At 38.1% G+C, this 19,824-nt stretch overlaps 1 protein-coding gene across 1 annotated transcript in view; it reads left to right on the top strand.

Moving 5' to 3' along the window:
• Positions 1 to 19,824, top strand: part of KIF16B (kinesin family member 16B) — a 330,800-nt gene that overhangs the window by 264,828 nt on the left and 46,148 nt on the right. The window contains exon 24 of the mRNA XM_045833301.1: positions 14,114 to 14,203. Within this exon, the coding sequence (XP_045689257.1) occupies positions 14,114 to 14,203 (90 nt within the window). The remainder of the gene's footprint in view (positions 1 to 14,113; positions 14,204 to 19,824) is intronic.

Genomic DNA, 19,824 nt, shown 5'->3' with positions numbered 1-19,824 from the left:
TTATAACTGAAGGACTACATGATAGGGACTATGGTGCCAAGATTGTTGGCATTTCTTAAGGCAGAGGGAACAAACTGGTAGTGGATGATGTTTATTATTTGGCCTGAAAAGTTGTTTAAAATTTTGATTAAGTTGTCAACATTTAAAACTTAGGAGATTTAACATGGAAATTCAGATTTTTCCAAGCTTCTGTAAAATGTCAGAAAGCATGGGAACCACCGGCCAGCATGCCCACAAGACAGCACTGGCCAGAGCAGAACAGTGGCTCGTTCGAGTCAGGCTTGTGCCTCACTTTGTCACACACCTCAGAGCTCCCTGTCCCAGAGGTCACCTGCCTGTGGGTTCAAACACAGTCCAAAAGCACTGTACAGAAGTGCTCACGGACCACAGGAAGTCTCTGATGATGCTGTTGATGAAATCAGTTTAAACCAACACAGAGAAGCCAAGGGAGGGAAGGGAAGGTAGCAGAGCACGCTGCCTGGCCCCAGGGACACACTGTGTTCACCCGTCCTCTCTCTGCCACCTCAGCCTTTTCCACCTGTGCTTACCAGGTTGGAGATTGGAGCAAGGAGCCTTGGCCAGACACAGTGCCCAGAGCAATGCATGCTTGTTCCATGGGAGCATGGTTGGCTGGTGGCCTGCTGAACAGTTCTGGTTCTCACATGCATTTTTTGGGTATAGCACATGTGGGGCCAGCGTGGGATCAGGCCATTCGTCACCAAGGCCATTAATTCAGAGTTGACATAATGTCAGACCAGAGTAGGCATGACCATGACTTAACACTCTATATCTATCTAAGTAGCATTCTGTCTCATCATATTTATTTATTCTATGTTTGGCATATCTTAAGGTTATAGGCCTATATTTAATTAAGCAAATTTTATGAATTCTGTTGACTCTCACAGCTGCTTGCTTACTCGTTATCTGTTCTGACACACTCTGTGAGATTTGCCTATACTGCATAAGCTTCCAGCTTACTTACTGGCTGTGCTTAGCCCTTCTTATGAGCCTCATTCATCCTCTGTAGCAGATTGAATGTGCTCAAGTAATACACAGACCCCCCGCTCTGCTCCTGTTATCTTACTGTCACAGGGCCACCTAGAGTGTCCTTCCTGACTGATCCCGGTAGGCAGTTGAGTTTGCAGCATCTTTTCCAGGGAGCACACTAACATCTGTCAAACACCTTCTTCATCCTTTCAGGCACTTTGCCAGACATTTCCACAAATGTTCAAATGTAGCAAAATGGGGGTTTCACTTGCATTTAATATATTAGATAAATTATGAGTAACTTGCCAAAGGCCATGCAGCTAGTAATATATCCAGGTACCAAATGTCCATGTCAGCTTGAAGTCTTCTGAGCTGTACTGGTTCCCTTACTTACTCATTTTAATGTACATTGTAAATATCGCAGATTGTTGCACTTTTTTGAAGTTGAGGCCATGTTTTAGTTGTTTCCTAGACATGGTGGCTTTTTCCAAATCCTTGCTTGTTCTCAAAAGTTGCTGTTACTTTTGTGTGTGTTTTAACTTACCTTAAATTTGGCCAACTAACAGGTACTTTGTAAACTGGGGCTGTTGATAAGGCCTTGACAAAACTTGAGAATTTGATGGTGGATAGATCTGCCAGGGAGCATGAAGAGAAAATGCCCAGAAAATTTGCTGTTTGGGAGTTAAGGCAATCAAATTTATAGTCAGAGAAATTTCTTTTTATTAGGCAGAGCATAAACGAGGGCCATTCCCACCTGTTAGTTAAACCATGCACTTACATACCTTTTAGAAATACTCCCAACTTGATGTAAAATAAATGTTCCAAAGGATCTCTGTGTTGGCTTCTGAATCTCTGCTTATTAGTAACTTGATAGATTATATTCCTGCGTGTGTTTTAGCGTAGCTGAGACAAATGGAGTGTTGCATATGCCATGGTCCACCTAGATTCAAATATTCAGTTTGTGTATTATTTTTAAACATAAATAACAAGTGACAAATATAACATTGGGACTTAAAGAATCATATTTTTAGCCTTAGTTTTTTTAAGTAACCTTCCCATGTCTTTGAGATCATTGTCTTTCACAGAAAAAAAAATTAAGAAAAAAATATTCCTTGTTGCTGTTTTCACACAAAGCAACTAATCTTTTATACCTTACTTTTACCTGGGTAGTTATCTTCACAAAGTAATTGCTGCACGTTTGAGAAATGAGGAAGAAAAGAGATTGAGTCACAAGCACAGAAGAAGAGCAGTCATTTCCTTGTGGACATACCTTGAATTTTTCTTTCAGTCTTATTTTCCTCTATAAGAATATATTGATATTTTCTTTTTCTTAATTTCATAATTTTGGGAGTTTTACATCTCTTCCTAGAATAAATTTCTTTTAAAATAAATCACAAAATTGTTTATACTCCCCTTTGTGCAGTTGCTGCCCATGGATACCTTTGTTTTCTCTACTGCATAATACAAGACCTCTTTTTAGGAAAATGACCACAGTGCCAGAGTTACATTTACTGAGCACCAAGCACTCTGCTGTTTGCTTCACTTTTTCTGGTTTTTAGTTCAGTTGCAAGTTAGGTATCATGAGTTCTTTTTACAGAAGAAAAAATTAGTCCTGGAGAAGTTGCCAAATTTAGCCAAAGTCACACAGCTTCTTAGTGACTGGACGAAAGTCAGGATCCAGGTCTGTCTTAATCCTGAGCTTTTTATTATTTCATTCTTCATTGATGATTAGTAGAGAGTTTGCATTTCGTGCTATGCTGAATATTTCAATAATTTGAAAGAAAATTGCTTAGGCTGTCATTCTCACAATATCCCACAATTTCAAAATGGAATAATTCCCTCTATTCCTCGCCTGCTTCACAGAGGTGTTAGGGGAAGGGAGAAACACTTATTAGTAGTGATCTTGGATTTGAAAGGCATTTTATCAGAAGCTTAGGGTTTATCTGCATTCTTTCAGGTTCACCTTCAAACTTCTAAATAAGTATGCTAAAATAAAATAAGCAGTATTACTATTTTGAAGGTGTTGAAGTTGAAGCATAGAGAAACCGTTATTCTAGTTATTGTAGAAAGCTGAGGTTTCAGTCAGCTACAAAGCCCTATTTGATCTTGTATCGCTTTGTAGTTCTGTAGCATATGGTATGACTCTAGTCAATGGATGCATTCCTTTCTTTGTGGCATATCAGATATAGACCAGGTTCAGATGCCAAAGGATGAAGGCACTTTCTCTGCTTGTTGGTGATGCATCTACACAGATGGATGTCTGGGTAGTTTCCTGGATAATAAAGCTGAAAATCTGCATGGGTCTGCTACTTTCAGGAATCTTCATTCTTCAGACTCTGTGCACTTCCCACGCATGATACCAGCAGACAGGGACAGATCTAGCATCGGAACTTAGACTCCTCTGTCCTTGTACAGTGCTCCTCCTGCAGGAACCCAGCTTCTTCCCTTAGGTGCCACTGAGACAGAATTTGTTGAGTTAATTGGGCTGTTGGTTCATGGAGCCCACTGCAGTGGAGGGGAGATTTCTGCTTGGTTCAGGAACCCTTTAGGCAGCTTTTGGATATGATTCAAATGGTCACTGACACAATCTCTTTTCCTTTGTCTCCTCTTGGCTAGAGACCTCCGCACTCTTTGGATTTCCCCAAAAGAAAGGTATATAAACTTTCCTAAACTGTCCCTAGAGAAACCAGCTAAGGAGGCACATTGCACATGTCATAGCAATAACTGAAAATACCTCAGTAGGCAACCATGTTCTCCAAAAAGCACCAGCATTCCCTCTCCTCTTCCTTAGATAAATTTTGGGAACTCCTTTGCTAAGTGGAAGAATTCAGCTCCAACTTATTTCATTGGCTTTTATCCTCAAACTTGCATACCCAAAGGACTGTGACATACAGTATTTATCCTCCCAAAATGAAAATACTAATTTGAAAAGATAAATTCACCCTTCATGTATTGGCATTATTTACAGTAGCCAAGATTTGGAAACAACCTTGGTGGCCATTGATAGATGAGTAGGTAAAGAAAATGTGGTATATATATTCAGTGGAATATTACTCAGCCCTAAAAGAATGAAATCTTGCCATTTGTGACAACATGGATGGACCTAGAGGTATTACGCTCAGTGAAATAAGTTGGACAGAGAAATACAAATGCTGTATGATTTTACTTATATGTAGAATCTAAAAAAGAAAACAAATGAACAAACAAAACAAATAGACTTATAGATACAGAGATCAGACTGATGGTTGCTAGAGGGAAGAGGAGTGGAAAGATGGGCAAAAAAGGTGAATGGTCTTGAGAGGTACAAACTTATAGTTATAAAGTAAATTGCAGAGATGTAATTTTTTATATAGAGCATATAGTCAATAACATTTTAATAACTTTGTATGGTGACAGATAGTTACCAGGCTTATCGTGGTGATCATCATGTCATAAGGTATATAAATATTGAATCACTGTGAAACTAATATATTGTAATTCAACTGTTATTTAAAATTAATTAATTTAAAAAACAAACAAAGGACGTTGACACTTAGAAACAAAAGGCTCTTAAGTTAATAGACCCACCCTCTAAAGGCAATTTAGAGACCGCTTTTTGTTTCTTGCTGTTTTGTTTTGTTTTAAAGGTTATTTATTTATTTATTTTTAGAGAGAGAAGAAGGGAGGGAGAAAGAGAGGGAGAGAAGTATTAGTATGTTGTTACCTTTTGTGTGGCTCCCACTGGGAACCTGGCCTGCAACCCAGGCATATGCCTTGACTGGGAATCGAACACACAACCCTGTGGTCCGCAGCTCGCACTGAATCCACTGAGCTACACCAGCCAGGGCTCCTGCTGTGTTTTTTAGGAGTCTGACAACCTACACTCACTTTACCCCCATATTTAACAAGCATCTCTTCAGACTTCTCTTTCTAAAAGGAATTTGGTAAGTGGCTATTTTTCTTTGTTTTACAGTTCTTTGCCCTCTCTCCTAATTCCTACATTTTAAAAACTTTAAACAGTTACTGATAAGTCAGGAAAGGACAAAAATTTAGTTCACTCTACTGACCACATTTCAGTATAGAAAGTGAATTGGAAAATAAAGTAAGAAAATATTTATTGAAAAGAGACTTTGGGCCCTACTCTCTCCATTATTCATTTACTTATTTTTTAACAAATATTTGGTACCTGTATGTGTATATATGTATATTAAATACTATATATTTTTAATCTTTATTCTACTTTTCCATTACCATTTAGTCCCCTTATACTTCCCTCCCCCCAGCAGTTACCACACTGTTGTCCATGTCTGTGAGTCCTTTTTTCCTTTTTGCTTAACCCCCCCCACCCTCCCCACTAGCTGTCATCTGCTCTCCATCTATGAGTCTGTCCCCATTTTCCTTGTTAGTTCAGTTCATTTGATTCCATGCATGAGTGAAATCATGTGGTATTTGTCTTTCACTGACTGGCTCATTTCACTTAGCATAATTTCTTCAGGTCCTTCATACTGTTGTAAAGGGTAAAATTTTCTTCTTTTTTACAGACAAGGTATAAGAAAGATGAATAAGCAGTTCATGTACTCAGGGGTCTGCTAAGTAGGGGAAAAGAAACATGGACAAAAATAGGACTGTGCAGAGGAAAGGGATCATGAAGAGACAGTAAAGAAGACTTAACATGTTTGTCTGAGAAAGATGGTGGAGATGAAAGAGAAAGAGGGCATTCTAGGCAATGAGAACACCAGGACAGAGGTCCAAGGGCAGACAGGTACAGATGATGTATTGGTAATAGGAAATAGTACAGTCTGAGGCCAACCTTGGGGAGGGACTCTCCTTTCAGGAAGAAGTGAGTAAGGAAGATGAAGAGGTTTTGAAGGCAGGAGGAGAACATATGTTGAAACAGAATAATTTTGAGATACACTGAAAGGGCAGGGCGTTCAGGGAGCTGGTTGTGGGTGAACCTAGTCTTCTCAGTAAAACAATATCGTTGTCCATTAGGATTGAAAATTGAGAACATTTGGAAATACTCATCAGAGACAATGTTGTTTGGAAGATTTTCCAAATGAGAGTGAACCTGCTGAGATAGAATTGCATAAATTTCATGAAAATGCAGTCTGCCTTTCCAGGTAGGGGTGGTGGTGATGGGGGTATTCTTCAAGGAGCAGTATGCAGGAAAGCAAGCTGACATTATAAGCTGCTGCCTCATTTGGGGAATTGTTCTGATGGGGATCCACCCGAAGGCCTAGGCAGTTAGGGATTTTGATGTGCTGATCTCCCAGCGGCAGAAAGACTGACCTGGCATCCAGCCTGGGCCTATAGGTGAGTGGTCAGAGGACAGGAGGTGAGCTAAGAGACCAGGAGAGATTATGGGCAGTCATTAAAGACAGGCAGCAGATTCAGACAGCAGGGTGAGCATGCCTGCTGGAAATCCAATATCACCAGTGTTGTCTGTCCCCAGAAAGATTTGGCCATTTTAGGGGTTGACCAGAGCCAGGAATAATTGAATGGCAGTCTGTGATAACTGTGGGGCATCACTGTGATTAATGGGGTGTTGGCTTCTTCTACCACTTCTGGTGTAGTTCCACCTGTAACAATTGTCTAAAGAAATTTTAATTAAATATAATGCATTAATGAATATTACTAAACAGATATAAACATATGAAACATCATGTTTCTTCAAACATGTTAATAGTTATGTTGCTTCATAAGGTATTTTGCAAAAATCTGACAAAACTCTTTAGTATATACTAGATTGATATTAGATCAGTTCCTTCAAACTATTATTAAATACAAGGAAATTTACTTTTATATACTTGATATAACCCCCCAAATATTGTTAAAAAATAAAAGTTGTTGAAGGGAACTCTATAAGTAACTGTTTAAATGAGGGCCAGAATATTTTTCTTTGTATATAAAGTATTGATTTTCCTCCTTACACAGCTAGATATTCACAGCAAATATATACAGAGGAATGGTCTTAAAATCGACGATCCTTAAACCAGCAAAATATGTATGTAACATAAATTTGTGGAAAGCACTCAATTCAGAATTGTTTATAAGTAAATGCAGTTCATCTTGTGGATATGTTTATGGTGTTTAAGTTGGGCTTGATCATTTTATGGCCCAGAAAAGATGGATTTGTATCAGTAGAATCGTTCTGTGAGAGAGAAGTAATGAATTTGCTCCTCAAAGATGTGTAGTAATGATGCCTTGCATTCTCAACATCAAAGAAAATAAGAGTATTTCAATCTGATATATTTGTCATAGTGATCTTCTGTCTCTGCTGTCTGCATCAACCCCTCATTTCATGCCTAGTTTTAATCTGGGGCAAAATAGGATTTTGATACACATTTTTCCTTTATGTGTAGTTTTTCCAAACCTCATATGCACTGTTTCTCCAGCTCTAGGTATGTAGGTTTCTTCATTATAGTGAAGGGATTTGACCATTTCCCATGGAGAGATCACACCTGTGGTTGCCTGGCCCACTATTGTCTCATCTCTTATGATCTGTTCATCATCATTGTCTTTGTCTTGTTTACATGTTGATAGACAAAGGGGAAATAGAAATGTTCTATCTATAAAGTAGGAAGTATGAGCCCTTGTAATCCTTGTATTTAACCTAAACTTAGGTAAAAATCTCAAGGGTGAAAAATTTGGACATCTGCCTATGCCTCACTGTAGACTTAAACTTGTGCTACTTATAATATAGAGAATTTACCATATTCTCAATGTAGTTTAAAAAAATCATACTATTGTGCCACTAATTCAAATAATCCAATTCAGGGGAACATCATGGAAATCACCAGAACACAGTAAGTAAAGCCAAGGTTGCAGCAGGCCTTGTTCTCCCTTTTGAATGATCTGGGCCAAACCTGTAACCCTTAGCTGATTCAAAAAACAAAATCATCTTAACTATGTCTCTCAGAAAACTGCCAGCATCTAGTATTGTGCCTAGCACATAATGGTAGCTGAGTAAATATTTATTTCTACAATGAGACTTCTCTCACCTCTACTTCAATTAGTACCAAAGCCTCATTCCTTTAAAGGCTTAAAATCTTGTAGTGCAGAGACATTTATATAATTAGTATCAGTTATAAAAATTAATATAACATTAATTGTGTAATTAATATCCTGTGATGTGTGCTCTTATCAAAGTATCAAATACATGCTAACGAATCATGGAGGAGGGGATGATTCTTCCAGGAAAAAAGGAGTAGGAGCAAGAATACTGCCAATGGAGGAATAGTGGTCGAGCAAGTGTTCTCCAGTCAGAACAGGATATTCACAATCAAAAGACCCTTCAAAAGATAGTGGAGAGACTATAATTATTTGTTGACAAGTTGCCTGAAGTATGACTTTTTTAATCCCCTGGGAGCTGTGGTTAGGAAGGTAGTATTAGCTCAGCCTGGAAAAGGCCCTGAATGCCATGTTAAGGGTGTTTGTGTGGGAGCGGTGGGGGTATTGGGAAGAGACCGTATCTGATTTGCAGCATCGCTGGTCAGACTTTAACCTGCATCACAATTCCCTTGTGGGTTTGCTAAGGCACAGTTACTGGGTCCCACCCAAGAGTTTCTGATTAAATAAGTGAGGTAAGACCTATAATTTACATTTTAGTAAGTTTCCAAGTGAAGCTGATGCTGCTAGTCAGCCATCACACTTTGGGAACACTAGTTTAGACAAATGACTGAAACATTGAAGGCAGAAGTCATTGAGATTCATATGTGAGTTTATTAATGTGAATTTAATAAAATTCAAGTAAGATGTGAGGCAACAAAATAAATCATTCCCTGGAATATACCAATAATGACCTTCATTGTTCAACATTTTAGAGAACTTTTATATACACAGTGTTAATGTTTCAAGAGAGTCCCCTCTCTCTTCATCAATGGTGTGACTCCTGGAGTTACCAGGGAACAGAGTGAAAAGAAAGATCCCTCTGATACCTTTACTGACTTCATTAAGCCAAGTTCAAAGGAATACACCTGTGAAACTTTGAATCGCCCTCTCTATGTTGGGCCATCTTTCTCTGTCTTCTCCCAGGTCCACACCCGCACCAGTGCAGCTTCCCCTGTCCCAGTACAGACACGGGGCTAGTGTCAAGCAGAGGAAGTATATTGGGTGATTTAGGGGACCTTTCAGAGATTTTATTTTCTTTTTGCTCTCTTATCATCTTGTGCCCAAATGCCCTTGATATCTACTGCCCTGGAAATCACTTAGTTGTGTTGTGTCCTCCCCAGAATTTGGTATGTACGTGGTAGAAAAGTTGATATTCCTTATAAAGACACTATTCTGGGAAAGAGGAATGAAACCCAAATTTGTGAGGTAAATTTGGAGAAACCATTTCATTAATCAGAGATTTCAAAAATTGTTTGACATTAATGAGCTGTAGAAGCTACAAATGTGGAGCTGTAAGCCAAAGTCCCCACAACCTAGGTGTGCAGTTCACCTTACCCTAATTCTGCCTGAGGCCTTCTTGAGGGCTTTTCTACCCAGAGAGATGAAAAAATGCATTGCTGGCTTATTGCCACTAGTAGCCTGAGTTTATATAAGACAGATCCACTTTGGGACTCCATCTTTCAAACTCTGTTCAGGATGCCCATGTCAAGTACTCTTCGAAGGTGCATTGAAAAACCAGTGAAAAATCCCAGCTCTCCTGGAGTTCATATTCTAATAAGGAAGACATTCTAAAAACAAGATATATAATTTATGTTAGGTAATAAGAACTATTTAGTAAAGATGGAGAAGAGGGGGTGCAATTTTAGATAGCATATCCAAAGAAGGCTCCTGGGAGAAAGTGACTTTTGAACAGAGGCTTGAAGGAAGTGAGGGAGCTAGTCATTTGAAAAAAGCATGCCAGAAAGATGAAAAATCATATACAAAGTTTCTGAGGCCATACTTACTGTGTATGATGTATTCTAGAAAAGCAAGAAAGCCAGAGTGAGCAAGAGAGAGAGTAGTTGTAGTAAAGACAAGGAGGAGACAGATCATAGAGATCCTTATAGGTTAGTGAAAGAAGCTGAACTTATACCTGGGTGAGAAGGGACACTTTAGGACAATGTCCCTTTTGAGCACAGAAATAGCCTCATCTAACTTAACTTTTAATATCACTTTGGCTGCTGTGTTGACAAAAAATGAGGAGAAAATAGGAGAACAAAAGCAGGATCAAGGAGACTGAGTGGAAGGTTCTTAAAAACAATCTGAGGAAAAGATGATGGCTAAGACCAGGATATTATCAGTAGAGATAGTGAGAAATGGTCAGATTCTCGTGATACATATTGTGAAGTTTGATGGAAAGGATTTGCTAACAATTGGATGTGAGATGTGGGAGAAAGAGGAGCATCAAGGATGACCCCAAAATTATCGGGCTGAGCAAGTAGAAGAATGGTATTGTCATTTATATCAATGGGGAAGCAGGAAGAGGCATGATTTGAATGAGAATAATTTTAGGTGCATATTAGACATCCAAGTGGTAGACATGTCAAGTAGGTGGTGGGATACATGAGCCTGAGTTCAAGGGAGAGATATAAGCATCCAGGGAGTCATCATAATATAAATTTAAGCTAGGAGATGGGATAAGATCACCAAAGGAGTTAATGCAGATAGAAAATAAAACATGTTCAAGACTAAATCCTGGGACACTTCGATGTTTAGAGGTCAGAGACACGAGGAGAAATCTCAGCAAAAAGACTTCAGGTAAAAAAATATAGCAACCTGGAAATCAAATGAAAAAGTTAAAAAGAGGTTCTGTTAACTATGTCAAATCCTGGTGATTGATCAAGATCAAGACTAAGAACCATTGGATTTAGCAACATGGAGGTTGTTCATGACTTTGTTAAGAGTAGGTAAGGGTAGTCTGAGTGAAATGCTGAGTAGATTAGAGTGTATTTAAGGGGTAGTGGAAGAAAAAAGTTGATGACATCAAGAACAAACTCAAGGAATTTTGAATAATGGAAAAGCAAAAAATGGAGCGATAGTGGAAGGGAAAGTGAGGTCAAAATGGAGCTTAATGAAAGAAATAATAGCTTGTTTAAATGCTGTTGGAAATAATCTAGTAGAGAATGGGAATGTATTGGTATAGGAGAGACAAGAGAAAATTGCTAATTACAGTATCATTCAGAAGGGAAGAGTGATAAACTCTAGTGGAATAGGTTGTCTGTCCTTAACTAGATGTCCTTAACTAGATGTCCTTAACTGCTACATCTCTCATGTTTGCTAACAGGAGAAAAGATGAGGTCCAGGGCACATGGTGGCAGATGAGTATACTTGGTTGAGGGACTTGTGGAAATGTTCTGTGGATTGCTTCTATTTCCTCAGTGAACTGGGAATTAAATTATCTGCTGATAGTGAGAACAGGGAAAGAAGAGATGAAGGCTTAAAAAGGAAGATGGAGTCAACTATTTAGATACTATTATCTAAGAAAATGGAAGAGTGAATGGAATTGGGAAGTATGGTATGACTGGTGGGAGGCATCAGGCTGACCTGAAGACAGTGATTGTCTCTTTAAAATGAGACACAATCTCATTTCAGTGGTATGTTTTCCTTCAGCTACATTGGAAGTAAAAGACAGTTGGATTTAACTAGGGTTGTGTTTTGGTGTAGTCCTGGGAATTTCAGTAGTAGGACAGGGATTTTCCTGGGGACTGACAATAAGTTCATGAGGAACAGTGGAAGAATTTTAGGAGAAAGAAGGAAAAAGCTCAAGGGATCATTAAGATTGGGGAGATGAGGGGAGATGAGGGCAACCTAGGTGTCTTGGGTGACGTTTTCTGGAATCCAAAGTCCCAGTACAGGATGTTCTCACCTATATATGAGCATCTGCATCTTATTGCTCCTAGGTCACGGGTGTGATTCCATTAATTTTTTGAGCTTTCCTAGCAAGTAGGCTGCACCGTGTCCACCCTTGTTCCAGTTCTCCTTTTGACACCTGGTTTGTGACCAGCCAGGACAGCATATTGCTGTGCTCCTGCCCTGAGGAAGCTGTTATTCCCCTGCTGACTATGCTGGCCTTGCTTGGGTGCCTCAGTGGGGTCCATTGAGGAGAGAATTGAAGAGAAAGTTTCTCCCAGCTTATCTGCCAGCAACAGTGTTCCTCAGTCTTGAGTGACTTGCATAACCAGCTTAAAAAACTTAGAGCTGTAGATGCCTGTACTACTTTTACTTAATTTTTGGTAAATCTGATAGAAATACCTTTTTAAAGGAAAGCATAAGAAACCTGTCAATTTAAAGTTATTTTGATTAATAAATACAGAACCAGAAGGATGAAAATAAAAAATGTCCCTCCTTATATATGCCAAATGATCTCATTTGTCACTATGGGAAGTGAGTGAACCAGAGAATAGCTAAAACTGAAGACTCACTCCTCCCTGAGGTGATCCAGATGTCTATTCTCCCCACTACTGCTTCTACTTTCCTGTGGTCCCCTGTGGCTTACCTGTGGGAGAACCAGGTGGAATAATTTTGCTTAAAGAGACTGTTTCTCTAAAGTGTGGGGTGAGATTTCCGAGACAGGGACTCAGCTCATGAAGAGGTCCTGAGGTGGAAAGGAGTCATCTCATTCAGGGAATGCAGCATGAATGAAGACACCTAGGGGGAGAAGGGCTTCAGGTGAAGCTATTGCAGGCAGTGGTTAGGTTAAAAATGGAGTCTTTAAGGTTAAAAATGTGACTCTTTTTAATTTATTGATTTTAGAGGCAGGGAGAAGGAGAAACATTGATTTTGTTATTCCACTTATTTATGCATTCTTTGGTTACTTCTTATACGTAACCCTGATTGGGATCAGGCCCTGATCTTGAGCCCTGATCTGGGATCAAACCCAGAACCTTGACATATCAGGATGATGCTCTAACCAACTGATCTACCTGGCCAAAGCCAAAGATATGAGTCTTTTTTTAGGAGCAATGTGAAGCTACTAGGAAAGGTCTTAAGAGTGGAGGTGGAATGATCAGATGTGTTTTTAAAGCTCCTCTGTCATTTGTGCAGAGTAGGCATTGGAGGGGGGGGTAGTGTGATATAGACAACTGGGAGGGGCCCTGGCAGAGGCCACGTGAGCCCTGATGGCTTAGAGTAAGATGGTGGTGATGGTGAAGGATGGATGGATAGAGCTCTAAGAAATGTTTAGGAGGTAAAAGGAGAGCAGAATCTGGCACTTGTTCTACTGTGAGCATGCTAGCGAATGGGAGGGGAGGAGATAGATGGCTTCAGCATCTGTCTGTCATAGCGTGGTAGTAGGTGGTGAAATGCACTGAGATGGAATAGTCTGGGTATTCTCTGGCAACTCTATGTCAAGTCTGATTTTAGATACTGAATTTGAGGATCCCATGTGACATCTAAAAAAAATGTCTCCTGGTTGGGTACTTGATTCTGCAGCTCAGAAGAAAGGTAGGAATTGAGATAGGAATAGGAGACTCACCAGTCTGTGCTTTAGGCTGTGTGCTTCTTAAGGCTGGCATGCTTACCAGCTTCTGCTTGTCACTGAGACCTCAGTATGTGAGCTGATGTGCACCAGAGTTTCCACCCAATCAGCCAATTCAATAGGAACTGTGGATGAAAGGCTGGGTTGAAAATGCTTCCTCTGAAATAAGGCAAATTGTGTTGTTTTTATGTTAAAAATCATTGAGATGCAGAATGATTTTTTTCCTTGTTTTACTTTCTCATTTCCTTTCTCCTTCCTCCTCTTCCTGTCTTTCTTTTTCCTCTGCTTTTTCTTCTTTCACTTTTTCCCGCTCCTGTCCACTGTCATTGGAACTTGCCAATCTTCCTCCCACCCCAGGGCTGTCATGGCATCTGGTGGCCTGTACCAACATTTTATATGAGCACATCACTATGACAGAAAGGTCACCCTGCAGGATTTTCTTTCTGTGGCCCAAGTGGAGGGTTAAAGGATACTTTCATAAGCCAGTGAGAGGTAACTGTCAGTCCCTCACTTTACATAGTCACAATGCTGCTTCTAACCATATTTGAAAACCAGAGATGGCTGCATGAGTAGAGAGCAATTATTATTTACAAGTCGTATTTGTGCACCTAAATTAATGTCTTTAATCCTGGAGAAATTTTATATGCTAATCACTTTTTGTTAATTTTTAAATTATTTAAAAACAATTGTCACTTTTTTCTCTAATTAATGCTGATTTATTTTGATTTTCCTGGTTAATAGATTACTGTCCTCGATGAAACATGGACTGTATTCAGGCGTTACAGTCGTTTTCGAGAAATGCATAAAACATTGAAGTTAAAGTATGCAGAGGTAAGTTATGAAATAATTATCTCCAACTAAGAGCATTTGTTGTATAAAGTAAACGAGTTTATTGCATTATCAATGCCCCCCTTTAGATATGAGCTTCTGAATGTCACCAGGTTTTATTTCAATTACTCATCTGTCAAAGATATCTTTTTAATTTTTCTCCTTTGTTTCATTACTGTTCTACACAGTTTAAGCATTTTCTGACTATAAGATTTTGAAAGTCATAGTGAAGTGACAATAAATGAACTTATTTTGATAAATTTTATGGTAAATCTTAAACATTTTAATCAGTTTACAACTTCTAAATACCTATTAAAATCAAGTAGTAATAAATTCTTTGTTATAGATTTACCTTTCTTTTCTCTTAAAAAGACTATGTTCATGCTTAGACTTCTACTTAATGAGAAGTAAAGTCATAAAAGTTAGTTTGCCATCAAACATGGAGGGGAGATAATAAATATGGCATTCTTTGAAGCAAGGGGGAATTTCATGCTTTAATCAGCTATCTGGTGTGATACATTAGTAGCTTTTTTGAGACAAAGATCAGTCTTTGAAATACTTTGAAACAAAGAAAAATATTCTTAAAATTAATGCATACCTTCTAAGAGAATATATTATTATTATTGTTATTATTATTTTTACTTCAACTAAAGGAAACCTTGCAAGGCACAGCTCTTTGGGAATCTGGGGCTGAACTGACTGCAGATCAGTCAACAGTCTCTGCCTAATTAGGCTGCTTTCCCTAAATATTTCTTTTCAGTGCTGTTTTATTGTTTCTTATGACATCTTAAAAAGTAATTTAGTCAGGTATATGACCTTAATTTGATTTACATTAAGTAACTAATATTTCCTTAACATTCCCATGCCTTCCACTCTTTCTTATCTGATGCACAATGTAAAGAGGAATATCTTTTTGTAAATAAAGTGGTCCCTTGATGTGTAGAAAAATCTTAAGTCCAGATAAATTTAAGCTATCTCTGAATTCTGTTGTTAAGCTATCATAATGGTATTATATTTAAAATTGAAGAGGCTTCAGCTATGAATTATAGTCTAGTGTTCCTAAAAGGCTTTAGTTCCAGAAGTAACTTCTTCAAAGTCAAGTTGTTAAATTCATTTCTGCAATTTACTCTTCATGCCCCAAGTTAATAATAATAAACAACAATAAACAACAAAAAGTGGGAGTATTGTGTACACATTAAATGTACAAAGCAACTTGTTTTTAAAGTGAGTTTTGCAGTTCATTAATTGCTTGGTTTTAAGTTACTACCTCATTATTTTAATGCTGTACAGATATTCATATTAACATACAGTGTTCCTATACTAATAGGTAGAAAAAAATGGAAACAGAAGGCCAAAAACTTTACCAGGATTTTATATATATATACACACACATATGTGTGTGTATGTGTGTATGTATATACACATACATATATACACATACATATATATACACACATATACACATATATTGCACATATAATATATAGTATATATTATTAATTCATGATTTATTTCATATTTGTTCTTTTAGTGTGATCAGTTCAGTGCCATTTTATGTGGACACAGTTTTTAGATTCTAGTAATACAGTAGTGGACAAGAGCAAAAATGTCTTCTTATATATCTTAATTCATATGGGGACAGACTGACAGTAAACAAGGAACTTATAGTAACTAGCACTAAAGAGTAAGCACGCCATTTGACAGTTAAGTGAGGTTTGACTTTGTAGGAAAAATATTAATGAATGTGACAGAGCAGAAAATGTTGAGCACTTCTACTGTAAGGTTATTTCAGGGTTCGGCTCTTTGAAGAATTGTCATTTTAGTTGAAATCCCAGATAAGAGAATTTAAATGAGTTTACAAAGTAATAACCAACAGTGCTAATCGATGTTTTTAAAGAAAACTTCAGAACAAATAGAAGCAATCTTTAAAGATAGAAGAAAACTTTTTTAATAAATCAAAGAGATTGCCTGGTACCAGGCAAAAATAATGAACAGAGATAATTATACATTTAAAATCGTTTTCAAGAAGAGAGAGAGAATATTGCATACGTGCTGAAATTAGGTGATAGGTGACCTTCACATGAAAATAATTGAGTTGATTTTATTCATTTATTTATTTATAAATATGTATTGAGTATCTTTACACTGTAAGTATAATTGTGAACAACACAGCCACTTTCCTTCCCCCATGAAGCAGAGAGAATGAACAATAAATAAAAATAATAAAGATAATTTTAGATAGTGTTCAGTGCCACAGAGAAACTAAAACAGTGCATGTGAAAGTATGCCAGGAGAGCTGGTCCATGGGCTACTTTGGAAGGGGCAGGCCTGGAGAGGCTTCCTGACAGGTGAAATTGGAGCTGAGATCTCAATGCTGAAAAGGAGCTGTGCATGAGCACATCTTAAGTAGAAGCAACAGCAAATGCAGAAGCCCTGGGGTGGGAGGAAGATTGGCAAGTTCCAAGAATGAAAAATCCTGTGCAAAATGGCAAGTGTGGTAGAAATAAAGGCAGGGAAGTGGATAGGGAGTTGATCATCATACAGGGCTGTGAATTTTTTTGTTAGTGCTGTAGGAAACCACTGGAAGATTCAAGTGTTGAAACTCGGCTAGAATTTTTATTCTATTCATAGATGACTTCTCACAGATACCCTTTTTCTGAAAACAGACTCTTTCAGTGGTGTCCAACCTGCGGCCCGCAGGCTACATGCAGCCCAGGATAGCTATGAATGCAGCCCAACACAAAATCGTAAATTTACTTAAAATATTATGAGATTTTTTTGTGATTATGTGTCACAATGTATATCATGTGTGGCCCAAGACAACTCCTCTTCTTCCAGTGTGGCCCAGAGATGCCAAAAGGTTGGACACCCCTGAATGATAACAGCGACTAAAAATTTCTTTTCCATGTTGAGCCCAACTTTGTGACTTACAGTTTCTTTCTCATAAAGACAAAAAAAACCCAAAAAACTAGTTATGGAAGAGAACTCACAGACGTGTGTGTGTGTGTGTTTGAAAAAGAAGAGATAATATGAGTAGTGATTTGAAACCATGTGTAAGATCCTGAAACAAGCACTGCATGTAGGAAGGGAAACTGCTAATTACACACTGTGTCGGGGGTGTGCTGATGCATTGGGTTTTTGGCTACATGGCCATTATTCTGGTTTCTTCAGCATTTAAGGAGTGCTAACGGTGCCCTGGGCATTGTGCTGTGCTTTGACATTCATGCTTCCCTGTGCTTGGAGCAAGAGACTTGCCTCAAGTCACACAGTTGGTGAGCAGAAGTATGTTTGATTCTGTTTCCTATTTTTAAACAGTAATATAGAAGTAAAAATGAAGGAAAAAATATCTAAAAATACAGTAGCATCTCATTATAGATCTAGGTAAGTCTTTTTTCAATGAGAGAACAACATTGCCTATATAGTTTCAAGGTGAGGCTTATATATGGTTGAATATCAGCTATATTTTATTTTCTGTAAAGTTGATTTTTCTTTTGTGTAGCCGAACTTCACATAGTCTTAGTTGCTGTTTTTGGCGATTGAGATCAATAATGTGTTTATTAGGTATTCACCCATTATGATTGCTCTTATTATTGTGCATACTATTGTAGGTTCTGTATATAATGCTAATCTTCTTGATGTAGTCAACTACTTCCAAATGGTCCTTTTGGCCTGAGAGCCCCCTAGAAATCACTGGACTTGTTAAAGACAAAACTTCTTCAGGAATGCAAAGGGTTCATATAGAAGAATGCTAAAAATTTCCTCTCATGGATGACTGTTTCATAGCCAAATGGGAACACCTTTTATTTACCTTGCTGCTTTACCAAATTGGGCTCTTTATTTCTGTGGAAGTAGAAAACAGAGTATTCTTGCTTTCTTAATTGCAAGGGTAACAAAATGATTGATGATCATTTTTTTCATGATATATATTAAATTTACCTAGTCATAAAAGTGCTAGTCCAGATTTTAATCAATCTGAAAAAAATACTGAAAAAACACATGAGTACAAAATGTATAGAGTTTGTAATATACTTGCCAATATAGAGAATATTTGTTCTACCTAAGACTTCAATTTTGGTTATAGCTTATGATCTTTGGGAACTTTGTCTAAAATTATACCTATTCATTCACATTTCTTTCTGGAATATTAGCCATGTGTTTTCGGTGAATTGTTATCACAGTTCCTTTTACGGAGATTTTTTTTCTTTAATTTTTTTTTTCAAATAATGAGTTACATATTTATGGTAAAAGATTGAAAATTTTCAAAGATACATGCATTGAACGTGAAAGTTTCTTTTAATCTAACCCTCAGAAGTAACCATGCATAGTGCACTTTTCTTGGGTCAGCTAGACATTTGGCCTCACAGGACTCCCATAGACCAAACTCAGATCAGGTGACCAGCAGGCATGTAGGACAGATATCACTGCTCCTCAGCAGTGCCCATAGCAGCCTACACAGTGCTCACAGCTTTCCACACAGTGCCCACAGCAGTCTACACAGTGCCCACAGCTTTCCACACAGTGTCCACAGCAGTCTACACAGTGCCCACAGCTTTCCACACAGTGCCCACAGCAGTCTACACAGTGCCCACAGCTTTCCACACAGTGCCCACAGCAGTCTACACAGTGCCCACAGCAGCCTACACATTGCCTACAGCTTTCCACACAGTGCCTACAGCAGTCTACACAATGCCTACAGCTTTCTTACAGTGCCCACAGCTGTCCTCAGCAGTGTCTACAACTCTTCTCAGCAGTGCCAGCACCAGTCCACACAGTGCCTGAAGCTGGCCAGTGCTATTCTTTTTACCCTTCCCTCCCAGGTATTAATTTAGGTGCAAGGAGTTGAGATCCACATGGGGCAGATGAGAGAACTACTCTGACAGAGCATTTCATGCATCAAGAGAATCAGTGTCTTTGGGAACAATTCCATGGGTAGAACTTTGAGAGTCTCTGTAAGGTACATACTGAGTTACAAGTCACCTCACCCAGAGAAGCCTAAAGCTGTGGCTTCCTATGATAGTACACAAACAATTAAGCAATGTACCATTTTATCATTTTACTGTGAGAAATGGTGCCTAATAATAAAGATGGCATATTACCTTCTCAGGTTTCCAGAATCTTCTTGATGGATATACCCTATGGATAGTTTGTAAATTTTTTTTCTATGACTCTTTGTTTATGGATATTCTTGAAGATATCTACATGTATTGTGATTGATATGTACAGACTGTCTCTGTGAAGAAATTTGATAACTGTTTGACTGTTCTTAAATATTTTATAAAAAACAAGAATAAGAAAGAATATACAAACTGGGTAGGCTGAAAACTCTTAGGACCTTCATCCCCATTAGTAAGAAGGTATTAAGAATTCCTTAACCATAATTTAGTTAAACCTTCTATTCTCCCTATTGACTCATAAGTATTTGCATAATTATTTACTATGGTGTTTCCTTAAGGAGAATGATTTCAAGTAAAGACCTTCTCAGGGACACTTTATATACACGTGGGTAGTGAACCAATTAAAACAAGAAGAACTTGTTGATTATGAGATATAACATATGTCTGTAAAGAAAACAGAAGGAACTTAGGGTGATTACAAGTGAAATGACTTTTGAATCAAAAGAGCAA

Source organism: Phyllostomus hastatus, unplaced genomic scaffold (genome assembly GCF_019186645.2).
Source record: "Phyllostomus hastatus isolate PE091 unplaced genomic scaffold, TTU_PhHast_1.1 phas_contig_17, whole genome shotgun sequence".
NCBI classification, from domain to species: domain Eukaryota; kingdom Metazoa; phylum Chordata; class Mammalia; order Chiroptera; family Phyllostomidae; genus Phyllostomus; species Phyllostomus hastatus.
Note: the sequence above shows the minus strand (reverse complement) of the source record. Positions and strands in the feature narration are given on the sequence as shown.